Here is a 22,852-nt window from a genome sequence, read left to right on the forward strand (position 1 = left end):
TAGTACATGTGAGCTATAATACACCGTTGATCATTTCCATCTTGTATTTTGTATTTATCAATGGTATTTTCAAATTATTTATTATTTTTAATTATTATATTTTGTTTACTTTTAGGCTAAATTAAGACTTGGAAATGATGAGCAAGTACTTTACCTCAACCAAGGACCTCCTTTGGATGACATGGAATGGCACTTGGTGAAAATAGACCTTCAGAACACAGAAGTAACACTAATGGTTGACAAAAATGTTAAATCTGGTGTTATAAGTCCTGGATTAGCAAATAATCTTCACATTGACCATGGCCTCTATGTTGGTGGACCTGGAAGTCTTAAGGCTTCATATATAAAAGACACACATGAAAATTTTAGAGGTTGTCTGGATGATGTTGTGTTCAATGAGTATGAATTGCTTTCCTCCCTTCGTCCATACCCTGGTCAGAAAAGTGTCCATGAGGTTTCTCTAGGATGCAGCTATGAGTTCTTCATAAGTGAAGATGACCCCATCAGTTTATTCAGTTCTAAGTCCTTCTTGGCTTTTTCACATTGGAACATTGTGGAAGATGCAGTCTGGGAGTGTTTAATACAAGCTGCAGCTGGAAGAGGCTTGCTGCTATATCATGCTGGGAAAAGCGATGATTTCATATCCCTAGAGATAGTAGATTGGGTGTTGAGAGCGAGTATTGGGAAAGGAAAAAATGTAGTACATTTGGATGCATCAAGTGCTCTTAATGAAAATAAATGGCATCACATTAAACTTACAATAAGCTCAAGACATCTTCATTTGACTTTAAATGAAAGAACTGAGAAGGCTTCCCTTAGCTTCCGTATTAAAACACATGGTTCTTTGTACATAGGTGGCATAGATGATGCATCACGAGACCAAGCAAGGAGGTTAGGTTTAACAACACTTTCTGGAAAGCGTACCAAAGGAGCATCGTTTAAAGGATGTATTAAAAACATTAAAGTGAACAATATTAAAATTGGGTTAAAGAATGCCTTAGCCACGAAAGATGTTTCACCTGGTTGTAAAACTGAGGTTGCAGTGAGCACTGTTCCTACACTACAGCCCAGAACCTCACAAATATTCTCTGTATTGAATACAACTACAGTGGCTACTACCACAATACCCAAGAATAATCAAAAAGATAACTTCCTTGTTCTTAATAATTTGGTGGTAGCAGAAGGAAGTAAAGCAGTCTTACAATCGAAACATATCAAATTAAATTTGGATTATAAAAGGCTTGGTCTTCGGCAGTCACAAGTTTCGTTTAAGGTTGTTGAGTATCCTTTACACGGACAACTAAAAATAGATGTTCCTTTGCAACAAGATAAGGGAACCTTTACTATGCTTGACCTGTGGCATGGACGAATTAGTTATGTCCATGATGGCTCAGAGGGAACAATTGATCATTTTAGCTTTTCTGTTATTGCAACTGGCAAGAAGGAAGTTCCCCCGTATCTGAAAGGAGAAGAGCTTCACTTGTTTAACATTACTGTGACACCAACCAATGATGCACCAGAACTATCTCTACCAGACGGAAATTTATTTTCATTACTTGAAAATTCCAAGAAACCCCTTACTGGTAGTCTGATAAAAATTTCAGATGTGGATACAGAACCACAAAATCTTAACCTAGTAGTGCTTGGAAACCTCAATGTAGATGCTGGATATCTAGAAAATTTTAAAGATCCAGATAAAGCTCTTACTTCCTTTCTTTATTCAGAGCTACTTGAAGGGAATATTTTTTATGTCCACCATGGGGTGAAGAATGCAAGGCTTGTGCTGAGGGTTAGTGATGCTGATAAAGTGAGCAATACGGTTGTGTTGAGAATTTTGGCTGTTCCTCTTGAATATAAAATTGTGAACAACACAGGGATAGAAGTAATGCAAGGCTCTAGTGCTTTCCTTAGAACCAACAACTTAGCAGTTGAAACAAATGCAGTGAATCAGGACATAGAAATAAGATATGACATTACGGAGATACCAAAGTATGGTCATATCCAAAGGAAAAGTTCTGGAAATGAATGGAAACCAGTGGCCTCATTTACTCAGCGATCTCTTGAGCGAGAACGAATCCAATACATAAATACTTTTAAAGAAATTGAAGATACCGATGTAATGGATAGCTTAAAATTTAAGGTAACCATAGCAAACCATTCCAGTGAAGAAATGCTCTTTCAGATTAAAGTCCAATGGCTCAAGTTTGTATTGATAAAAAATGATCCTTTAACCATAGAGAATGGCAAAAACGCTACAATTAGTTTGGATAACTTACAAGTTGCAGTGAAGGGAGTCAACATGGATGACATATTAATTTATTATAAGATACAGTCTTTACCTAACAAAGGAATGATTCTGAACAAAAACAACATTTTGAGCAAAGACGACATGTTCATACAGACTGATATAATGGAAGGAAACGTTGCATATGTATTACACAAACAACCTCATGAAGATTCCCAGGATTTCTTTGACTTCATATTGCTCACAAAATATGCTCAATCCAAGCTGTCTAAGTTTATTATTAGCATAAAAGCAGACTTGAACAGCATAATTTTGACTAACAAAGGCTTGTCGCTAGCGGAGGGTGAAACAAGGCTCATAACGAAAGACGAGCTCTTTGTACAAACCTTAAGTAATAGAACTTTTTCTTTTAAAGTATTGAAAAGTCCTCTCCATGGAAAGCTAAAGCGAATTAACTTTTCAGATTCCCTTGTAAGCAATGATAACATAACCTCTTTCTCTAGCCAAGATATTTTGGGTGAACGTCTTATGTATGTTCATGATGATTCAGAGACCGTATCTGATGCCTTTGTCGTTCTCGCGTCCTCTGACAGTGTTGATTCTGATGCAACACCCGTGGAGACAGAATTTGCTTTTATTATATCCATAGAGCTGAAGAATGACGAAAAGCCGGTCCGTGTAGTTGACAAGCTATTTCACGTGGTTAGGAATGGTAAGAAGTTGGTAACTTTAGAGGACTTGTGCTACCAAGATTCTGACACAGATTTTGATGATGGGCAATTGCTTTACACCAGACGAGGTATTCCCAATGGAGATCTGGTTTCTTCTAATGATACTTCGAAAAAGCTCTACCAGTTTACTCAGGATGACTTGAAAAATAACCGTGTGCTCTATGTACATCATGGGACAGACTATGGTCGCTTTGTCTTGTTTGTAACAGATGGAAAACATTACACATCTTCACTTCTAGAAGTCAGTGCCTCCGAGCCTTACATGAAGATAATAAACAACACAGGATTATTGGTGCAAAAAGGCAAAGAGAACATATTAACAACCGCCAACTTCAGCATTGCCACTAACATGTATGTTGAAAGTGACCGCGACATTCAGTATTTCATTTCATCCTCACCAAAACATGGAACGATTTACATACAGAACTTGGTAAAGGAATCCTTTACACTCCAAGATTTAAAGAATGGCCATGTGGTTTACAAGCATAATGACGGTAACCATCTTGTAGACACATTCAACATTGCAGTAAAAATAGACACAGTGACTCTTGATGTCAGTATTAAAGTTCGTGTCTATTTGGAAAGTCATCAAAAACCTCCAGTGGTGCAAAGTCTTGAAAGCCTTGTGGTTGAAGAAGGAAAGCCAGTTAAAATAGGCACAAACAAGCTGCACGTGAGTACTCTCTATTAATTTGCTGATTTTGGAAAAGAATGTAAAAAAAATTCAACTTTCCAATAAAAACTCCTACATATTTTAGGGCTTCTGATCGTGTAAAACAACTCTTGTTTAATGAGCCTTTACATGGCTCAACGAGCAGGCAAGAAGGGCCTCACAAATGATCACTGGATTGTTTGTGCATCCGATCCATCATGTATCAAACACTTATTCCCTATTACACAGGAAGATGTGCACCTGATGAACAAGCAAGCTAAAATAATTCCATTAGTCGACGAATGAGCATTTGCCTGTTTGTCAGCTGATCGCTAGCCCTATTACACTGGACAATTATTGGCAAATAATCGCCCTTGATAATAGGACTATTATACAATCTACAAGATATTTTTCTACAGTTTTCATCCTTACCAACCACAGAGCTCTCCATTTGGTCTAGAGAGGTAGATTTAGAACAGAACAATAATGGAAAGTTGTACCTTATTTGTATTGCAGCCTCTTGGGCACTGTTAAAATTATTCTTTAATGTAAATCTGTACAGTGTTTTATGCTGCCCCTAGAGCTGGATAACATACAGGGGAAAAACTGAGCTCTCTGATGTTTAGTTTTTATATTATTTGGGTAGAATTTCTGAGAAAATCTTAACCAAGAGAGTCACTAAGAAAGTCCTTATTACCCCACCCTCTCACAATGGTTTGACATCTTTTTTTGCATCAGTGTTTGTATAGAGAAGGCAGTCAATCACTTAACCAAAGCAGGATAAGTAGGACTCTCACAGTCTCTCCCAGGAGTCCCACCAGAATTTACACTATTTAAAAAAAAAAACTTATATAAACCTATATATTACATATATATTAATATGTAGATTACCTTTTCATCTATGTATTACAGTAATGAGTCTTTCTGAATTTCTCTGAAAGGCTAGGGGCATTTCCCCTGGAGTATGATGAGCTCCTCTCCTCCCCCCTCCTCTATCATGAGGTCTTTCCAAACACTTTTACATTTGCTAAGTTCTCTACCTAAATTCATGCTCTATATAACTCTAATGCAGCCATGTGAAACTATATGGTGCAAGGACAGAAGAAAAGCCTACATTTTGTGCCAAAAAAATAAACATTTTTACATTTTCACAGCTTTGTGACCAAAGTGCATGCTTTTATAAAACCTAAAGCAAGTACATGGTGCAAATACACAAGAAATAAGTTCATAAAATGACCAAAGTTAAACCATTTTGCATGTAAGTTTAGCACCGCATATTGCTTGTTATTGTGTATGTAAATTCTTCTCTTCTTAATGACTGCTGTCTGCATCTTGTCTGTGCTCTGAGGCACAGAATGGAGATAACCACGCCTCCCTCCCCCTTCCCTCAGATATGTTGTTCCTTTTCTTTGATGGACCAAAAAAGGCTGGATTTTCTGGGTTCTTTTGCGAAAATTAAATTAAAAAGACAGAGACCCCTAGTGGCCATTTTCTAAACCCTTTTTTTTCACATCTTTAGCATAAAAATCTTTTAATGAAGTATATTAGGAAATTGCTTAGTTTTTAAGGAAGTATTAAATGGAAAAAAGTTGTTTCTAACGACAGTAGCGCTTTAACTTCTCTACCTCTATAATATCTTGGTCTTCGACAAGACAGCATAAATCACTGTACAGGTTCACTATAAGTTTATATGCGACTCTCAGATTAAAGGGGTACTCTGGTGAAAAACTTTTTTTTTTTAAATCAACTGGTGCCAGAAAGTTAAACAGATTTGTTAATTACTTCTATTAAAAAATCTTAATCCTTCCTGTACTTATTAGCTGCTGAATACTACAGTGGAAATTCTTTTCTGTTTGAAACACAGAGCTGTCTGCTGACATCATGAGCACAGTGCTCTCTGCTGACATCTCTGTCCATTTTAGGAACTGTCCAGAGTAAAAGGAAATCCCCATAGCAAACATATGCTGTTCTGGACAGTTCCTAAAATGGACAGAGATGTCAGCAGAGAGCACTGTGCTCATGATGTCAGCAGACAGCTCTGTGTTTCAAAAAGGAAAGAATTTCCGCTGTAGTATTTCACCGGAGTACCCCTTTAAGAAATATATTTGTTTGTTTAGAAATATCTATTAAAAAGTCAGATCAATACCAAAATGGTACTGATACAAAAAACAGATTATGGCGTAAAAAATTAGCCCTCATAGAGCCTGGTATGCAATTTAAAAAAATGTATAAATAAAATAAAAAAAAAAGCTACAGATTTTTTTTTTTTTAATTAGTAAAACATGATGGAATATATACAAATCTGGTATTGCTGTAATCAGGCTGGTCTAAAGTATCAAAATATTACCTACAACATAGGACTAATCCATATATAAGGGTAAACAAAGTAACCCCAATCAACTTGGCAAGACGCCACTCAATATATAAACCTACAAATAACACCTGCCAAAATTAATGAATGAATATAACCAAAAAGTACTCAAGTACTCATTTTTCATGTATAACATGCAATTGATAATCCTGTCCTCCCCAGATAAAAACAAACAAATACACATAAGACAATATTTAAAATAACAGATGGGGGAACATCCTGGGTGGTCTGTATAGTACTGACTCTTAATGTGCACCCTCTGAAATATACAAAAATAAGAGTTCACAAAAATTGTAACTAGAGCAAATGATCTAAATAAAGACACCTCAAAAATAAATGTAAACAATTATATATCAATATTGCACTTAGCCCCAGATAAATAATGGATCACTGTGATATGTGGATCCAATATATTAAAGGGGTTCTCCGGTGCTTAGACATCTTATCCCCTATCCAAAGGATAGGGGATAAGATGCCCGATTGCGGGAGTCCCGCCGCTGGGGACCCCTGTGATCTTGCACGCGGCACCCCGATTGTAATCAGTCCCCGGAGCGTGTTTGCTCCGGGTCTGATTACCGGCGACCACAGGGCCGGCGGCGTGTGACGTCATGCCTCCGTCCCCGTGTGATGTCACGCTCCGCCCCTCAATGCAAGCCTACGGGGACTCCCGCGATCAGGCATCTTATCCCCTATCCTTTGGATAGGGGATAAGATGTCTAAGCACCGGACAACCCCTTTAATGATCTCACAGTTATAATAATACAGCTAATCCTGTATTCAAATGGATCTATAGTAAAGTTACCACTGTGTCTATAGTAAGTCTAGTGCATAGCTAAAGGTGCAGCATAAATATTGGGCATGGTACAGGTAGATACCAAAATAACAATGTTATAAGGTGCCAGAGTGAACAAGCAAGGTATACCATACCAATCAATGTAGTAAGCAAGAGAGATGCTCCAGGATGTCCCCCCACCTCACACTCCAACGCATTTCACAAAGCTTCCTCTAGGAGTCACATGAAAAAATACATGAACATTTTTTGTCTAATAAAGTATATTTTGATGAGTACTTTTAGGTTATATTCATTCATTAATTTTGGCAGGTGTTGTTGTAGGTTTATAAAGTATCAAAATAACATGTTATCTCAACCACAAGGTTAATGGTGTAGAAAAGAAAACCACCAAATCTGCAAAATTATCTTTTACTATTTCAATTTCAGGTCACCAATATTATTGTTTTTATTTTCAGAGAATATGTTATGGAAAAATTAAAGGGGTTCTCCGGTTCTTAAACATCTTATCCCCTATCCAAAGGATAGGCGATAAGATGCCTGATTGCGGGAGTCCCGCAGCTGGGGATGCCCGTGATCTTGCACGCGGCACCCCGTTTATAATCAGTCCCCGGAGTGTGTTCGCTCCGGGTCTGATTATGGGCGATAGCTATCACGCCCCCTCCCATAGGTTTGCATTGAGGGGCGGAGGGTGATGTCACACGCCGGCGCAGGCGTGACATCACACGCCGCCTGCCCTGTAGTCGCCCGTAATCAGACCCGGAGCGAACACGCTCCGGGGACTGATTATAAACGGGGTGCCGCGTGCATGATTACGGGCGTCCCCAGCGGCGAGACTCCCGCGATCAGGCATCTTATCCCCTATCCTTTGGATAGGGGATAAGATGTTTAAGCACCGGAGAACCCCTTTAAAAGGTATCATTAAAGTAGTTAGTTATGGCTATTATAGGGCGAGGAGGAAAAAACTAGAAAGTAAAAGCGAAAATTGGCCGGAAAAGTGGATCGTCATGAGGGACAAGTAGATTTTGCTCCATTTTAGTCCCGTGGGCAAATAGTTTTTTATTAAATTTCCACACCCCTGAGGAGTCAGAATCCCACTGATCAGCAGTATGTGCCTAATGGTGCATATTTATTGTACTTTGCCACACTACTATAAAAAATTTGTTATACAGTTCCACCTAACATTAAAAAAAGATAAAAATAAAACAATTTTTTTTATGCCCCAGTACATTTAAAGAGAATCTGACAGATGGTTCACCCACATTAAACCCAATATAGTGGGTTATAGTGCGAGTAAATGGCTGTAAAATAAGGGGTCACTTACTTTAATCCGTGCCTTCTGTGCAGAGTTATGTTAGTGAATACTTTTATTCGTATTGTACTCCAGCTCATATTCAATAACATAACTATGTACAGAAGACACGGATTAAAGTAAGTGACCCCTCATTTAACAGCTTTTCACCTGCACTATAACCCAGTATATTGGGTTTAGCGCGGGTGAACCAGCTGTCAGAGTCTCTTTAATTTTTAGATTCATCATTGTTTTGTTAGTTGTGTGTCAATTTCCACAAGTTACATCTTAGTCTGAGTTGTTTTACCCACCTTTTGCCTGACTTTTATTTCAGGTTGTCCATGAAGATAACACTCCCAGCGAGATTGTGTTCACTGTAATGACAAACCCGTCATATGGATACATCCGTAGATTTGAATCAAGTGAAGGCCTTTTTTCTGAAGATCAAAAATCCATAACAACATTTACACAGCAGGATATTGACCAGGAAATGATTCAGTATGTGCAGACTGCTGCCGGTCAATTACAGGATAATTTTACGTTAGACATCACGAACGGAGTACGAGAAATAAATGGCATTACAGTGTCCATCAATATAATTCCAATCCTTATTCCACTGGAGATCCAAAATATTACCGTGATGGAAGGAGCATCCAAAGCCTTGACTCAAGATTATCTACGTATTTCCAACAAACACTTCCAAGATCTTCATTTAGAGTTTGTCCTTCTAGATGAACCGAAAAATGGTTATTTAGAAAACACACGGTTTCCTGGGCTAAAGTTATCAAGATTTAACAAGAAACAGGTAAAAAATGCTTCACTTTGTTTTTGAATAACAAAAATGTATGATATATATAATTACACTACATACATACATACATTACACTACATAATTATACTACACTTCTATACAACCACTCGTAACCCCCTCCCCCCCCCTTCCCCTGAAGCTGGGCTTGAATACAAAATTATGTGAATTCGATTTTTCTATTAAGTTGTCTAGCTGCACCATAAAGACGTCATTGACTTGTAATGGGGTCCATTGGTTTCTGTTGTGGTGTCTGTTGCTTTGACAAGAAGAATAGTGCAGCATGCTGGACCTTTCTTACTGTTAAACATGATGGAATCTTTGGCTGAGGCTCCAAACAGGATTTCCAGTGCAGCTATGAACAGAGCTTAAGGTTGTAAAATCAAGACTATTGCCAAAGTTGCTTTATTTTTATTGAAACGTATACTAATGATTTACATAGGCATTAAAGAGGATATCCAGCCTTATAAGTTTGATGGCCTAAGCTCAGGATAGGCCATCAATAATAGATTGGTAAGGGTCAACTCCTAGCCTCCTCACTGTTTACCAGTGCACATACCTAATTGGCTGTACTTTTAGTAGCGCTGGTACTTGGCGTTGCAGGTATTATTTAAGTGAACGGAGTAAAGCTGCAGCACTTTGCACCACCACTAGTAAAAGTACGGCAAGGCAAGTACAAGTGTTGGTAAACAACGAAGTGGCTCTGACACAAATCTTTGGGGCTCCTACAAGCAGCTGATCTGTGGGGGTTCAAGAAGACAAGCCCCCCCCACTGATCTAATACTGATTATCTATCCTGATGATATACCGTATTTTTCGTCCTATAGGACGCACCGGTGCAAAATCTAAAAAAAAAAAGATTTTGAACCCAATAGTGGTCTTCAACCTGCGGACCTACGGATGTTGCAAAACTACAACTCCCAGCATGCCCGGAGTTGTAGTTTTGCAACATCTGGAGGTCCGCAGATTGAAGACCACTGCATAGGAGGTAATACTCGCGTGTCCCGGCCGCTCCGGACCCGTCACCGCTTCCTTGGATGTCGCTCCATCGCTGTTGCCGTGTCCCCGTCGCTCCGGAACGTCTCTGCTGGCGGCCGGGTATCCTCGCTCTCTGTTGCCGCCATCACGTTGTTACGCACGCCGACGCACGTACGCGACGACGTGATGACGAGGAAGGAGAGCGGCGGCGGCCATACAGGGGATCCCTGAACGGAGAAGACACCTAGGAGGCAGGTAAGGTCCCTCCCGGTGTCCTGTAAGCACTAACCCGGCTATTCAGTCGGGCTGTTCGAACAGCCCGACTGAACAGCCGGGTTAGTGTCACTTTCCCTTCAGGCGCGCCGGTCAGCTTTGATCGCCGCGTCTGAAGGGTTAATACAGGGCATCACCGCGATCGGTGATGTCCTGTATTAGCCGCGGGTCCCGGCCGTTGATGACCGCAGGGACCGCCGCGATAGGGGTGTATTTGCCATATAAGACGCACCGACTTTTCCCCCCCAGTTTTGGGGAAGAAAAAGTGCGTCTTATACAGTGAAAAATACGGTAGATGCCTTGCTATAAGCTACAGTTGTGTCTTTCTCTGCCTCTGTCTTTCTACAGCCACTTCTGCTATTCCCCAAATGCTTCTATGGACAGCTGTAACCAGATCTTTCAGTGAACAGATCCATCTGGGGATAGCAATCATGCTGAGACCTGCCATTTACCTTCATGTAATTAACCCCTTAAGGACGCAGGACGTAAATGTACATCCTGGTGAGGTGGTACTTAACGCACCAGGACGTACATTTACGTCCTGTGCATAACCGCGGGCATCGGAGCGATGCCCGTGTCATGCGCGACTGATCCCGGCTGCTGATCGTAGCCAGGGACCCGCCGGCAATGGCCGACACCCGCGATCTCGCGGGCGTCCGCCATTAACTCCTCAGGTGCCGGGATCAATACAGATCCCGGCATCTGCGGCAGTTCGCGACTTAAATGAACGATCGGATTACCCGCAGCGCTGCTGCGGGGATCCGATCATTCATAACGCCGCACGGAGGTCCCCTCTCCTTCCTCCGTGCGGCTCCCGGCGTCTCCTGCTCTGGTCTGTGATCGAGCAGACCAGAGCAGAAGATGACCGATAATACTGATCTGTTCTATGTCCTATACATAGAACAGATCAGTATTAGCAATCATGGTATTGCTATGAATAGTCCCCTATGGGGACTATTCAAGTGTAAAAAAAAATGTAAAAGTAAAAAAAAAGTGAAAAATCCCCTCCCCCAATAAAAAAGTAAAACGTCCGTTTTTTCCTATTTTACCCCCAAAAAGCGTAAAAAATTTTTTTTATAGACATATTTGGTATCGCCGCGTGCGTAAATGTCCGAACTATTAAAATAAAATGTTAATGATCCCGTACAGTGAACGGCGTGAACGAATAAAAAAAAGTCCAAAATTCCTACTTTTTTAATACATTTTATTTAAAAAAAAATTATAAAAAATGTATTAAAAGTTTTTTATATGCAAATGTGGTATCAAAAAAAGTACAGATCATGGCGCAAAAAATGAGCCCCCATACCGCCACTTATACGGAAAAATAAAAAAGTTAGAGGTCATCAAAATAAAGGGATTATAAACGTACTAATTTGGTTAAAAAGTTTGTGATTTTTTTTTAAGCGCAACAATAATATAAAAATATATAATAATGGGTATCATTTTAATCGTATTGACCCTCAGAATAAAGAACACATGTCATTTTTACCATAAATTGTACGGCGTGAAAACAAAACCTTCCAAAATTAGCAAAATTGCGTTTTTCGTTTTAATTTCCCCACAAAAATAGTGTTTTTTGGTTGCAGCATACATTTTATGATATAATGAGTGATGTCATTACAAAGGACAACTGGTCGCGCAAAAAAACAAGCCCTCATACTAGTCTGTGGATGAAAATATAAAAGAGTTATGATTTTTAGAAGGCGAGGAGGAAAAAATTAAAACGTAAAAATTAAATTGTCTGAGTCCTTAAGGCCAAAATGGGCTGAGTCCTTAAGGGGTTAATACTGATTACTGCATCTAAAGTATCTGCAGGGCTCAGAGGGACTCATCAGACCACCCGCGTTGCAATCGTGGGAGTCTGATGTGCAAAGATGGCTACCAGAGCTCCTCTTACCCACTTTTGGCTGGCTCCTATGCCCTTCTCCTCTGGTATGCCTTCTAGCAGATCAGAGAAGAAGATCAAAGATAATACTGATTCATATGTGCAATCAAAAGATTGCAATAAAAAGTTCCCTGGGGGGACTAAAAATGTGTAAATTTTTTTTTTTTTTATAAAAGTAAAAAAGCTTCTCCCCCAATCAAAAAGGAATTTCCTCTCTTATCCCATTACATACAAATCTAATTAAAAAATAAAATAAATCAACATATTTGTTGTTGCTGCATGCAAAAATGTCCAAACTATAAATATATATCATTAAAGGGGTACTCCACTGGAAAACATTTTCTTTTAAATCAATTGATGCCAGAAAGTTACAGATTTGCTAATTACTTCTATTAAAAAAAAAAATCCTCTTCCAGTACTTATCGGCTGCTGTATAATACACAGGAAGTTCTTTTCTTTTTGAATTCCGTTTCTGTCTGACCACAGTGCTCTCTGCTGACACCTCTGTCCATCTCAGGAACTGTCCAGAGCAGGAGAGGTTTGCTATGGTGATTTGCTCCTGCTCTGGACAGTTCCTGACATGGACAGAGGTGTCAGCAGAGAGCACTGTGGTCAGACAGAAAGGAAATTAAAAAAAATTTTTACAAAAAAAGAGAACTTTCTGTGTATTATAAAGCAGCTGATAAGTACTGAAAGTATTGGGATTTTTTTTATAGAAGTATTTTGCAAATCTGTTAAACTTTTTGGCACCAGTTCATTTAAAAGAAAATGTTTTCCAGTGGAGTACCCCTTTAATGATCCCGTACAGGGAACAAGGTAAACGTAAAAAAAAAAAAAAAGTCACATATGTACAAAAATGGTTCCTATAAAAACTGCAGATCATAGCTCAAAAAATAAGCCCTCATACAGCCTCATAGTATATATGGTACAGTAAGAAAGTTATAGGGGGTCAGAATAGTGCAATTATAAACATACTGATTTTGTTAACCAAAAATTTAGATTTTTTTCTTAAAAGTAGGACAATAATTTTCTTTTCAATTTCCCACCATAAATAACATTTTTTTTGATTGCGGCATTAGTGACATCTGCTCACCATGTTTCACTTGCCATGCTGCTTTCCTAGTCTCCTGAAGAGAATATCCGTCTCATAAAGTTGCCATATTGGAGCTCTTTAGGAGACTGGGAAAGCTATGTGTCACATGTACTGCGTGCTACCCAGCTTTCCCAGTCTTCAAAACCCAGAAGTGATAGGATTCTCATCCTTCCTGCACTCCTCACTGCAGCAGTGCCACATTGCCCCCTCCCTGCCTCAGTACTAATGTCTTCTCTCCAATATCACTCTTCTCTAAGCCACAATAAATCCTCTCTTCCCTGTTCACCCCGTCCTCTCTCACTGCTACCACACTAACTATTTTCTGTACCTGTCTGCTGGACAGTTAAACTAAACTTTACCATCACGTTGGCAGGGGCAGGATGTTTAAAACTTTCGTCAATTTCAGCATCCGAGAGTAACGCGATCAGGAGATGTACCAGAAGTCTTATATACTTGCATGGGACTTTCAGTACATCTCCTGAGCATGGTACTCTCTTGCTCCAGGTATTGTTGGTATCGGGACATCAGTCTACTAAATTTAAAGGGGTTATCCAGGAAAAAACTTTTTTTTATATATCAACTGGCTCCAGAAATTTGTAAATTACTTCTATTAAAAAATCGTAATCCTTTCAGTACTTATGAGCTGCTGAAGTTGAGTTGTTCTTTTCTGTCTAAGTGCTCTCTGATGACACGTGTCTCGGGAACCGCCCAGTTTAGAAGCAAATCCCCATAGCAAACCTTCTACTCTGTGCAGTTCCCGAGACAAGCAGAGATGTCAGCAGAGAGCACACTTGCCAGACAGAAAACAACAACTCAACTTCAGCAGCTGATAATTATTGAAAGGATTATGATTTTTTAATAGAAGTAATTTACAAATCTGTTTAACTTTCTGGAGCCAGTTGATTTTTCTACCAAGAATTGCCAAGAATAACAGTTGGTAGAATGAAGTCACAGCTGTATGGTTATGTATATTTGGCATTTTTTCCATAGCATCTGTTGTGACTATTGGATACCATTCTTTGGGTTTGGCCTTCATGCAAGTATTATATAAGCAGAAATGTCCCACAAATGAGTATATATATATAAATACAGCAACTTCTTATCTCTAATATTCCACAGTGTATGTATAAGAATGAAATCATAAAAAGTTTATATATGTTGTAAATTGTATGTTCTATTTTCAAGATTGAACAAGAGCTGATTTACTATGTCCACGATGACAGTGAGACATCACAGGATAACTTTACCATCATCGTGAACAGTACTGAACTTTCCAAGCAAAGTCTTTCACGGTCCATATTTGTCACCGTCACTCCTGTAAATGACGAATTTCCAGTAATAACTGTTAATAAGATTTTTCGGGTAAGAATTGTTTATATTTTGGGGATATAAAAAGTACAGTCAGAACTAGAATATGCCATTTTTGTCTGATTGTGGGGATCTATTTAGTCTTCTGGCTGGTTTTCTAGCCGGAGGCTTCATTTGCTCCCTATTATAGTTAATGTTCGACCATGTGGCCGCTGAGAAAGGGCTGAACTTAGTTGATATAGGATGAAGTAATGCAGTCCTTTTCTAGCACAACTTTTTGTATACATGATCTGCAGAGCTCCCAATGATCAGATATTGTAGGCATAGTCTAGCTGTATTGTACCAGTGTCTGTACTGAGACAAGCACTATTGTAAGAAAAAAAATATATTAAAATCTTATCAGCTACAATCAGAGTTATTTAGATGTGCTGATAATATCAAACTAAACTTTACCCCTTAAGGACCCTTGACGTACTGGGATGCCTGCTGAAATCATTCAGCAGGCATCCCGTGCAAACGCCCAGGGGGTCATTAGACCCCCCCCCCCATGTCGGCGATCGCGGCAAATCGCTAGTGAATTCACACTTGCGATTTGCGCGATTCTGGGTCATTACGGGTCTATGGTTACCCGATGACCCGGAATATAAGGGGGATTGCGGTTGTCTAAGACACCCACGATCCTCCTGAAGGGATAGGAGGGAGGTGGCAAGGGTGCCACCCCTCCTATCCCTGCTATTGGTGATCTAGACACGACCACCAATAGTAGATCGGGGGCGGGGGGTTAACTTTCGTTTTCCCCGTTCTGCCCACCCACAATAGGCGGGGAAGAACGGGGATACGACAGAGGACCGGCGCCGAAGATCCACTTACCGATCTGGGCGGGCGTCGGAGGCAGCGGGCGACGGAGATCGGCGGGCGGCGATGACGTGCGGCTGGATCCGACGGAAGCCGGTGAGTTGCCTAGCAACATCTGGAGGGTACAGTTTGAGACCATTATACAGTGGTCTCTAACTGTAGCCCTCCAGATGTTGCAAAACTACAACTCCCAGCATTCCCAGACAGCTATTTGGGCATGCTGGAATATGTAGTTTTGCAATAGCTGGAGGGCTACAGTTAGAGACCACTATACAGTGATCTCTAAACTGTATTCCTCCAGATCTTGCAAAATTACAACTCCTAGCATGCTCAAACAGCTGTTTGCTGTCTGGGCATGCTGGGATTTGTAGTTTTGCAACAGCTGGAGGAATACAGTTTAGAGATCACTTTGCAGTGTTTTCTAAAACTGTAGCCCTCCAGATGTTACAAAACTGAAAATCCCAGCATGCCCAAACAGCTGTCTCGGCATGCTGGGAGTTGTAGTTGCGTACCTCCAGCTATTGCATAACTACATCTCCCAGCATGCCCTTCGGCGATCAGTACATGCTGGGAGTTGTAGTTTTGCAACAGCTGGAGGCACACTGGTTGGAAAATACTGAGTTAGGTAACAGAACCTAACTGAAGGTTTTCCAACCAGTGTGCCTCCAGCTGTTGCAAAACTACAACTCCCAGCATGCACGGTCTGTCAGTACATGCTGGGAGTTGTAGTTTTGAAACAGCTGGAGGTTTGCCCCCCCAGGTGAACGTACATGGTACATTCACACGGGCAGGTTTACAGTAAGTTTCCTACTTCAAGTTTGGGCTGCGGCAAATTTTTCGCCGCAACGCAAACTCCTAGCGGGAAACTCGCCGTAACATGCCAGTGCGAATGTACCCTAAAAACACTACACTACACTTACACATAATAAAGGGTAAAACACAAGATATACACCCCCTTACACTGTCCCCCCAATAAAAATGAAAAACTTATTGTACAGCAGTGTTTCCAAAATGGAGCCTCCAGCTGTTGCAAAACAACAACTCCCAGCATTTCCGAACAGCCACTAAGTGTCCAGGCATGCTGGGAATTTGGAAACAGCTGGAGGCACTCTGTTTGGGAATCACTGGCGTAAAATACCCCTATGTCCACCCCTATGCAATCCCTAATTTAGTCCTCAAATGCGCATGGCGCTCTCTCACTTCGGAGCCCTGTCATATTTCAAGGAAACAGTTTAGGGCCACATATGGGGTATTTCCGTACTCGGGAGAAATTGCACTACAAATTTTGGGGGGCTTTTTCTCCTTTTACCCCTTATGAAAAGGAAAAGTTGGGGGCTACACCAGCTTGTTAGTGTAAAAAAAAAAAACATTTACACTAACATGCTGGTGTTGCCCCATACTTTTTATTTTCACAAGCGGTAAAAGGAAAAAAAGACCCAGAAAATTTGTAACGTCATTTCTCCTGAGTACGGAGATACCCCATATGTGGGTGTAAAATGCTCTGCGGGCGCACAACAGGGCTCAGGAGTGAGAGCGCACTATGTACATTTAAGGCCTAAATTGGTGATTTGCACAGGGGTGGCTGATTTTACAGCGGTTCTGACATAAACGCAAAAAAAGAAATACCCACATGTGACCCCATTTTGGAAACTACACCCCTCATGTAATGTAATAAGGGGTACAGTGAGCATTTACGCCCCACAGGTGTCTGACAGAGTTTTGGAACAGTGGTCCGTGAAAATGAAAAATTTAATTTTTCATTTGTACAGCCCACTGTTCCAAAGATCTGTCATACGCCAGTGGGGTGTAAATACTCACTGCACCCCTTATTACATTCTGTGAGGGATGTAATTTCCAAAATGGGGTCACATGTGGGGGGGGTCCACTGTTCTGGCAACACGGGGGGCTTTGTAAACGCACATGGCCCCTGACTTCCATTCCAAACTATTTTTTTTCCCAAAAGCTCAATGGCGCTCCTTCTCTTCTGAGCATTGTAGTGTGCCCGCAGAGCACTTGACGTCCACATATGGGGTATTTCCATACTCAGAAGAGATGGGGTTACAAATTTTGGGGGGCATTTTATCCTATTACCCCTTGTAAAAATAAAAAATTTGAGGGAAAACTAGCATTTTAGTGAAAAGAAAATAAAAAAATCATTTACACATCCAACTTAAACAAAAAGTCGTCAAACACCTGTGGGGTGTTAAGGCTCACTGGACCCCTTGTTACGTGCCTTGAGGGGTGTAGTGTTTTTTTTTTTTTTGCTGTTCTGGCACCATAGGGGCTTCCTAAATGTGACATGCCCCCCCCAAAAACCATTTCAGAAAAACTCACTCTCAAAAATCCCACTGTCGCTCCTTCCCTTCTGAGCCCTCTACTGCGCCCGCCGAATCCTTGACATACACATATGAGGTATTTTCTTACTCGAGAGAAATTGGTTACCCCTTGTAAAAATTCAATAACTGGGTCTACAAGAACATGCGAGTGTAAAAAATGAAGATTTTGAATTTTCTCCTTCAATTTGCTGCTATTCCTGTGAAACACCCAAAGGGTTAACAAACCTTTTGAATGTTATTTTGAATACTTTGAGGGGTGCAGTTTTTATAATGGGGTCATGTGTGGGGTATTTCTAATATGAAGGCCCTTCAAAGCAGAACTGGTCCCTGAAAAATGTCGATTTTGAAAATTTTGTGAAAAATTGGAAAATTGCTGCTATACTTTGAAGCCCTCTGATGTCTTCCAAAACTAAAAACATGTCAACTTTATGATGCAAACATAAAGTAGATATATTGTATATGTGAATCAATATATAATTTATTTGGAATATTCATTTTCCTTATAAGCAGAGAGCTTCAAAGTAAAAAAAAAAATATGCAAAATTTTCAATTTTTTCATCAAATTTTGGGATTTTTCACCAACAAATGATGCAAGTATCAACAAAATGTTACCACTAACATAAAGTAGAATATGTCACGAAAAAAACATTCTCGGAATCAGAATGAAAGGTAAAATCATTCCAGAGTTATTAATGTTTAAAGTGACAGTGGTCAGATGTGCAGAAAATGGCCGGGTCCTACAGTGAAAATTGACTGGGTGCTTAAGGGGTTAAGTATGCAAATGCATTGGAGAAGTGACCAGAAATGAAGGTTTGGGACCAAAGTTTAAAAATGTAGGAAAGGGTATTTTTTGTCAGCAGTGTTATAGTTCACCTCTACCTGCATGACTGATAACCAAGTGCCAAGAGCAAATTTTTGTATGTTAAGCAAACAAATTTGGCGACTTTTCTTTGCTTCCCAATGCGTTGGTTTAAGATTTGTGTAGGTTACATGCTTTCACTAATATACAATGGCTGAGTAGTGAATGAGATCTCCTTTTTGTATATTTCAGGTGTGGGTTGGCTCTGTGACTGTAGTGACAACCAATGTTCTGTCTGTTGAAGATAAGGACTCCTCCCCTGAGGATCTTGTGTTCTCCATTACGCCACCAAGCAATGGCCATCTTGCCATCAAATCTCATTTGGATAAAAGCATTCTGAATTTTACCCAGCAGCACATAAACGATGGCCACTTGGTGTTTGTTCATAGTGGTAAGCCATGATGATGTTTAGATGTCCATGTTGCTTTTTTTCACATTGTAAAAATTTTCAAATCCTAAAAGGATACTATCACACTACTCGCCGGCTCACATGCACTGTTAGGCCATGTTCATGCAGCAGAATGTCCGTGCGGAATTCCACAAAGAAAATTACGCACAGACATTCTGATGCAACAGAGTCCCTTTGATTTCAATGGGATTCCGCTGCACTCTGCACATGGCCCAATTTCCATCTGCCGTGGAAATCCCAATTCTGACATGTCTATTTTTTCTGGGGATTCTACTCCAAAATGCATTGCCATCTATGAGATGTCTATGTGAATTTCTAAGCGGTCCTATAGTCCACCGGATCAATCAAATGTGCGGAATGTCTGGACGTAATTGGCTGTGTAAACATGGCCTCAGGGCACGTGAATGTCATAAGAGGGAGGGTCTCCTTCTATGACACAGAATGTGGTAACCACGGTGTAATACTATATTTCTTCTGCAGTGGCCAGAGTTGACTTTTCCCAGCAAAAAATAAAAATAAATGATTGGGTATGTTATCCTATTCCTCCATTGAAAAGGTACCAAAAGCAACTTTTCACTGATCCTTTTCTTTGTTAGTTTTAGCTCTTTTAGCTAAATCCTTCAAATTTAGATCCTTCTATAGTCAGACAGCATAACTTTATATAGTGTGTGGTTTAGGTCCTGGTAGTTCACCTTATTACTATCCACTGGTCAACATATATATAAAGAGAAGTAGAATTGCTTAGCGCTGATCTTTATTGATCCACAATTTACAGGTGATGTCTGTGCTGGTATGAAATTATTAGGGATGTTTCGTGTAAGGCGTTTCCTCGGGATGAATTGTTGCAGTCTGTGTTGAAGGATGGTACCGCCATGCACTCTTAAATAGCTAAGGCTGCATTCACATCTCTTTTTTTGCAATACGGTTCCGTTTTCAGTGTAAAAAATGTATGGAACCGTATTGCAAACCGTATGTATAGACATGTCATTGAAAACCGTATGCCAAACGTAGCATCCAGTTGTGTACGTTTTGCACCATTTACGGTTTTATCGTTTTTTTTCCCGTACACAAAACCGTCTACTACGGTTTTATGTCCGGGTGAAAAACCGGATACAACCCGTATATGCTTTTTTTTTTTTTTTAAATGGTGGTCAGTGGGAACCGTACAGAACCGTATGTGTGTACGCTTCCATCCGGTTTGCACATGCGCAGTGCACGCTGGAAATTCTTCCCACAAATAGAGCAAGAAGAACTTTATTTAATTAAGGACAAACATAAAACCGTATCCTTTTTTTTCTTAAAAAAACGTATTAAACCGTCTGCCACTGGACATCCGTTTTCAAACTGTATACGGTTTAAAACTGTACAGAGGTATATGCGGTTGTATACGGTTCGGTCCGATTTTGAGACATGTGTTTTTTTGTTTTTTTTTAAACCTGATACAGGAACCGTATTGCAAAAACGAGATGTGAATGCAGCCTAAGCACACCATGACCATTATTGTCAATTTATGGGAGTTCCAGTGCCCCAATTTGCGATGTCCATATACCCAAATGTGGCATATGGACATGGATTGTTCAGATTGAACAATCTCTTTAACTGATATTATTTTGACTGCCTGTAGCCAACATAGTGGGGAGTTTAGGTGATTAAAGGCATTTCCGTACATCATATTCTTACATATTCCACACAAGGAATTCATGACAGTTTCGCTTCTAAACCGTGCCCTATTTCTAGTTCATACTGCACAGATATTTCATTATCATTCATATTTCATTCGGATTACTACGGGGCTATCCTGAGTCCAAATCATACCGAAATTTATGGTATGCCCTCAGAAGAGCCTGCTCAGCAAGTATTGAGAGCGAAAGAATATGCATTCATGAAAACCAGCAAAAGGAAAATGTACATTTTGCAGGTTACATCTAATATTCCTGACTGCGTTACTGCTAATTTTTTTCAACAATGAGTACGGTACTCAGATACAAATAGGAATTAGCTTAATAATTGGTAGTTAGGATATGAATATTGATCTGAATGGTGATTTTCCCATCACTAGCCACTAAAGCCATTTTGAAACTGTGTTATTGTATGTTACTTGTTGACTTGTGTTAAGAATACATTTTATTTTCCCTTTTTTGCAGGCGCGATGTCTGGAGGTTTTAACTTCCAGGTAACAGACGGTCTAAACTTTGCACCAAGACAAATTTTCAGTATCACAGCAAGGACGCTTGTCATCAATGTAGAAATCAACAAAGGGCTGGGTGTTTTTCCAGGTATGAGATTAGTAATATTGCTTTTAAACACAGCTTATTTTAGCTTTAAGGACCCAGCCAAATTTTTATTTTTGTGTTTTTGTCTTTTCCTCCTCTCCTTTTAGGAGCCATAACTCTTTTATTTTTCCGTCTTCAGACACATGTGAGGGCTTGTTTTTTTGCATGACCAATTGTACTTTGTACGACCCCTTTTCATTTTACCATTATATATATGGCAAAACCAAATAAATTATTTATTATTGATTTCATTGGACTTTTTGATCACTTTTTATTCATTTTTCTCTAATGTATAATGTGATCTGCATTTTTGGCGTTTGGTATTTTAACTTTTACCGTGCAGGATCATCAACATATTTTAATAGTTTGAACAATTCCTCACACGCCGATACCAAATATGTTTATTATTTTCATTTATTTATTGTAAACTGGTAAAATATAGTGGTTTTATTTTTTTATTGGGGGAGGGGCTTTTAAGTCCCTATAGGAGAATTTTTTTTTTAAATGTAATCACTAGTTTGATTCACTGTATAATGCTATGCCTATTGTATATCATTATACAGTGTGATCGCCAGGCTGAGCTAGTTTGCATTGTTGAGCACCCTGTGTTAACCAGCATGTGTCATTTAATATTTTAGATGCCATGATCGAAATTGATCATGGTGTCTAAAGGGTTGATGAAGAGACGCGGCAGAATCTCCGCTCCCCATCATTAGTGCATAGGTCCCAGCTTCTGATAGCAGCCAACCCTCACTGCTTATGTAATCTAGGGGTTAAGCTTTCCTTCTTTCATTAAATGGTTCTCTGCTAATATTAACCCCTTAAGGACCAAGCCCATTTTAACCTTAAGGACCAGGCCAATTTTATTTTTGCGTTTTTTGTTTTTTCCTCCTCGCCTTCTAAAATCCATAACTCTTTTATATTTCCATCTACAGGCCCATATAAGGGTTGTTTTTTGCGTGACCAATTGTACTTTGTAATGAAACCTCTCATTTTACCATAAAATGTACAGCAAACCCCCCCCCAAAAAAAAAATTTTTTAGGGAGGGAATTTTTATGAAAACCACAATTTAGCACATTTTGGAGGGTTTCGTTTTCACACTGTACACTTTAGGGTAAAAATGACATGTGTTCTTTATTCTGTGGGTCAATACGATTAAAATGATACCCATGGCTAGATACTTTTTTATTTTTGTACCGCTTAAAATAAAATCTAAAACTTTTTGTACAAAATCAGTAATCTAAAATCGCCTTATTTTGACCACCTATAACTTTTTCACTTTTCCGTATATAGGGCGGTATAAGGGCTCATTTTTTGTGCTGTCATCTGTACTTTTTATCGATACCACATTTGACTATATAAAACTTTTAGATAATTTTTTATAAATTTTTTTGGAATAAAATAGGACAAAAAAGCTGCATTTTTGGACTTTTTTTTTTTATGTTTACGCCGTTCACCGCACGGGATGATTAACATTATATTTTGATAGTTCAGACATTTACGCACGCGGTAATACCAAATATGTTTATAAAAAAAATGTTTACGCTTTTTGGGGGTAAAATGGGAAAAACGAACAATTAAAATTTTTATTGGGGGAGGGGATTTTTCACATTTTTTTTACTTTTAAGTTTTTTGCTAATACTGTTCAGTGCTATGCATAGGACACAGCACTAATCAGTATTATCGGCGATCTC

At 39.5% G+C, this 22,852-nt stretch overlaps 1 protein-coding gene across 1 annotated transcript in view; it reads left to right on the forward strand.

The window, feature by feature from the left end:
- The window catches only part of LOC130293231 (chondroitin sulfate proteoglycan 4-like), a 51,054-nt gene that overhangs the window by 22,500 nt on the left and 5,702 nt on the right, over positions 1–22,852 (forward strand). The window contains exons 3-7 of the mRNA XM_056541735.1: positions 116–3,649; positions 8,415–8,885; positions 14,303–14,479; positions 18,668–18,866; positions 21,029–21,160. Of these exons, the coding sequence (XP_056397710.1) occupies positions 116–3,649; positions 8,415–8,885; positions 14,303–14,479; positions 18,668–18,866; positions 21,029–21,160 (4,513 nt within the window). The remainder of the gene's footprint in view (positions 1–115; positions 3,650–8,414; positions 8,886–14,302; positions 14,480–18,667; positions 18,867–21,028; positions 21,161–22,852) is intronic.

The sequence above is a fragment of the Hyla sarda genome, chromosome 1 (assembly GCF_029499605.1).
Source record: "Hyla sarda isolate aHylSar1 chromosome 1, aHylSar1.hap1, whole genome shotgun sequence".
In the NCBI taxonomy this organism is placed as follows: domain Eukaryota; kingdom Metazoa; phylum Chordata; class Amphibia; order Anura; family Hylidae; genus Hyla; species Hyla sarda.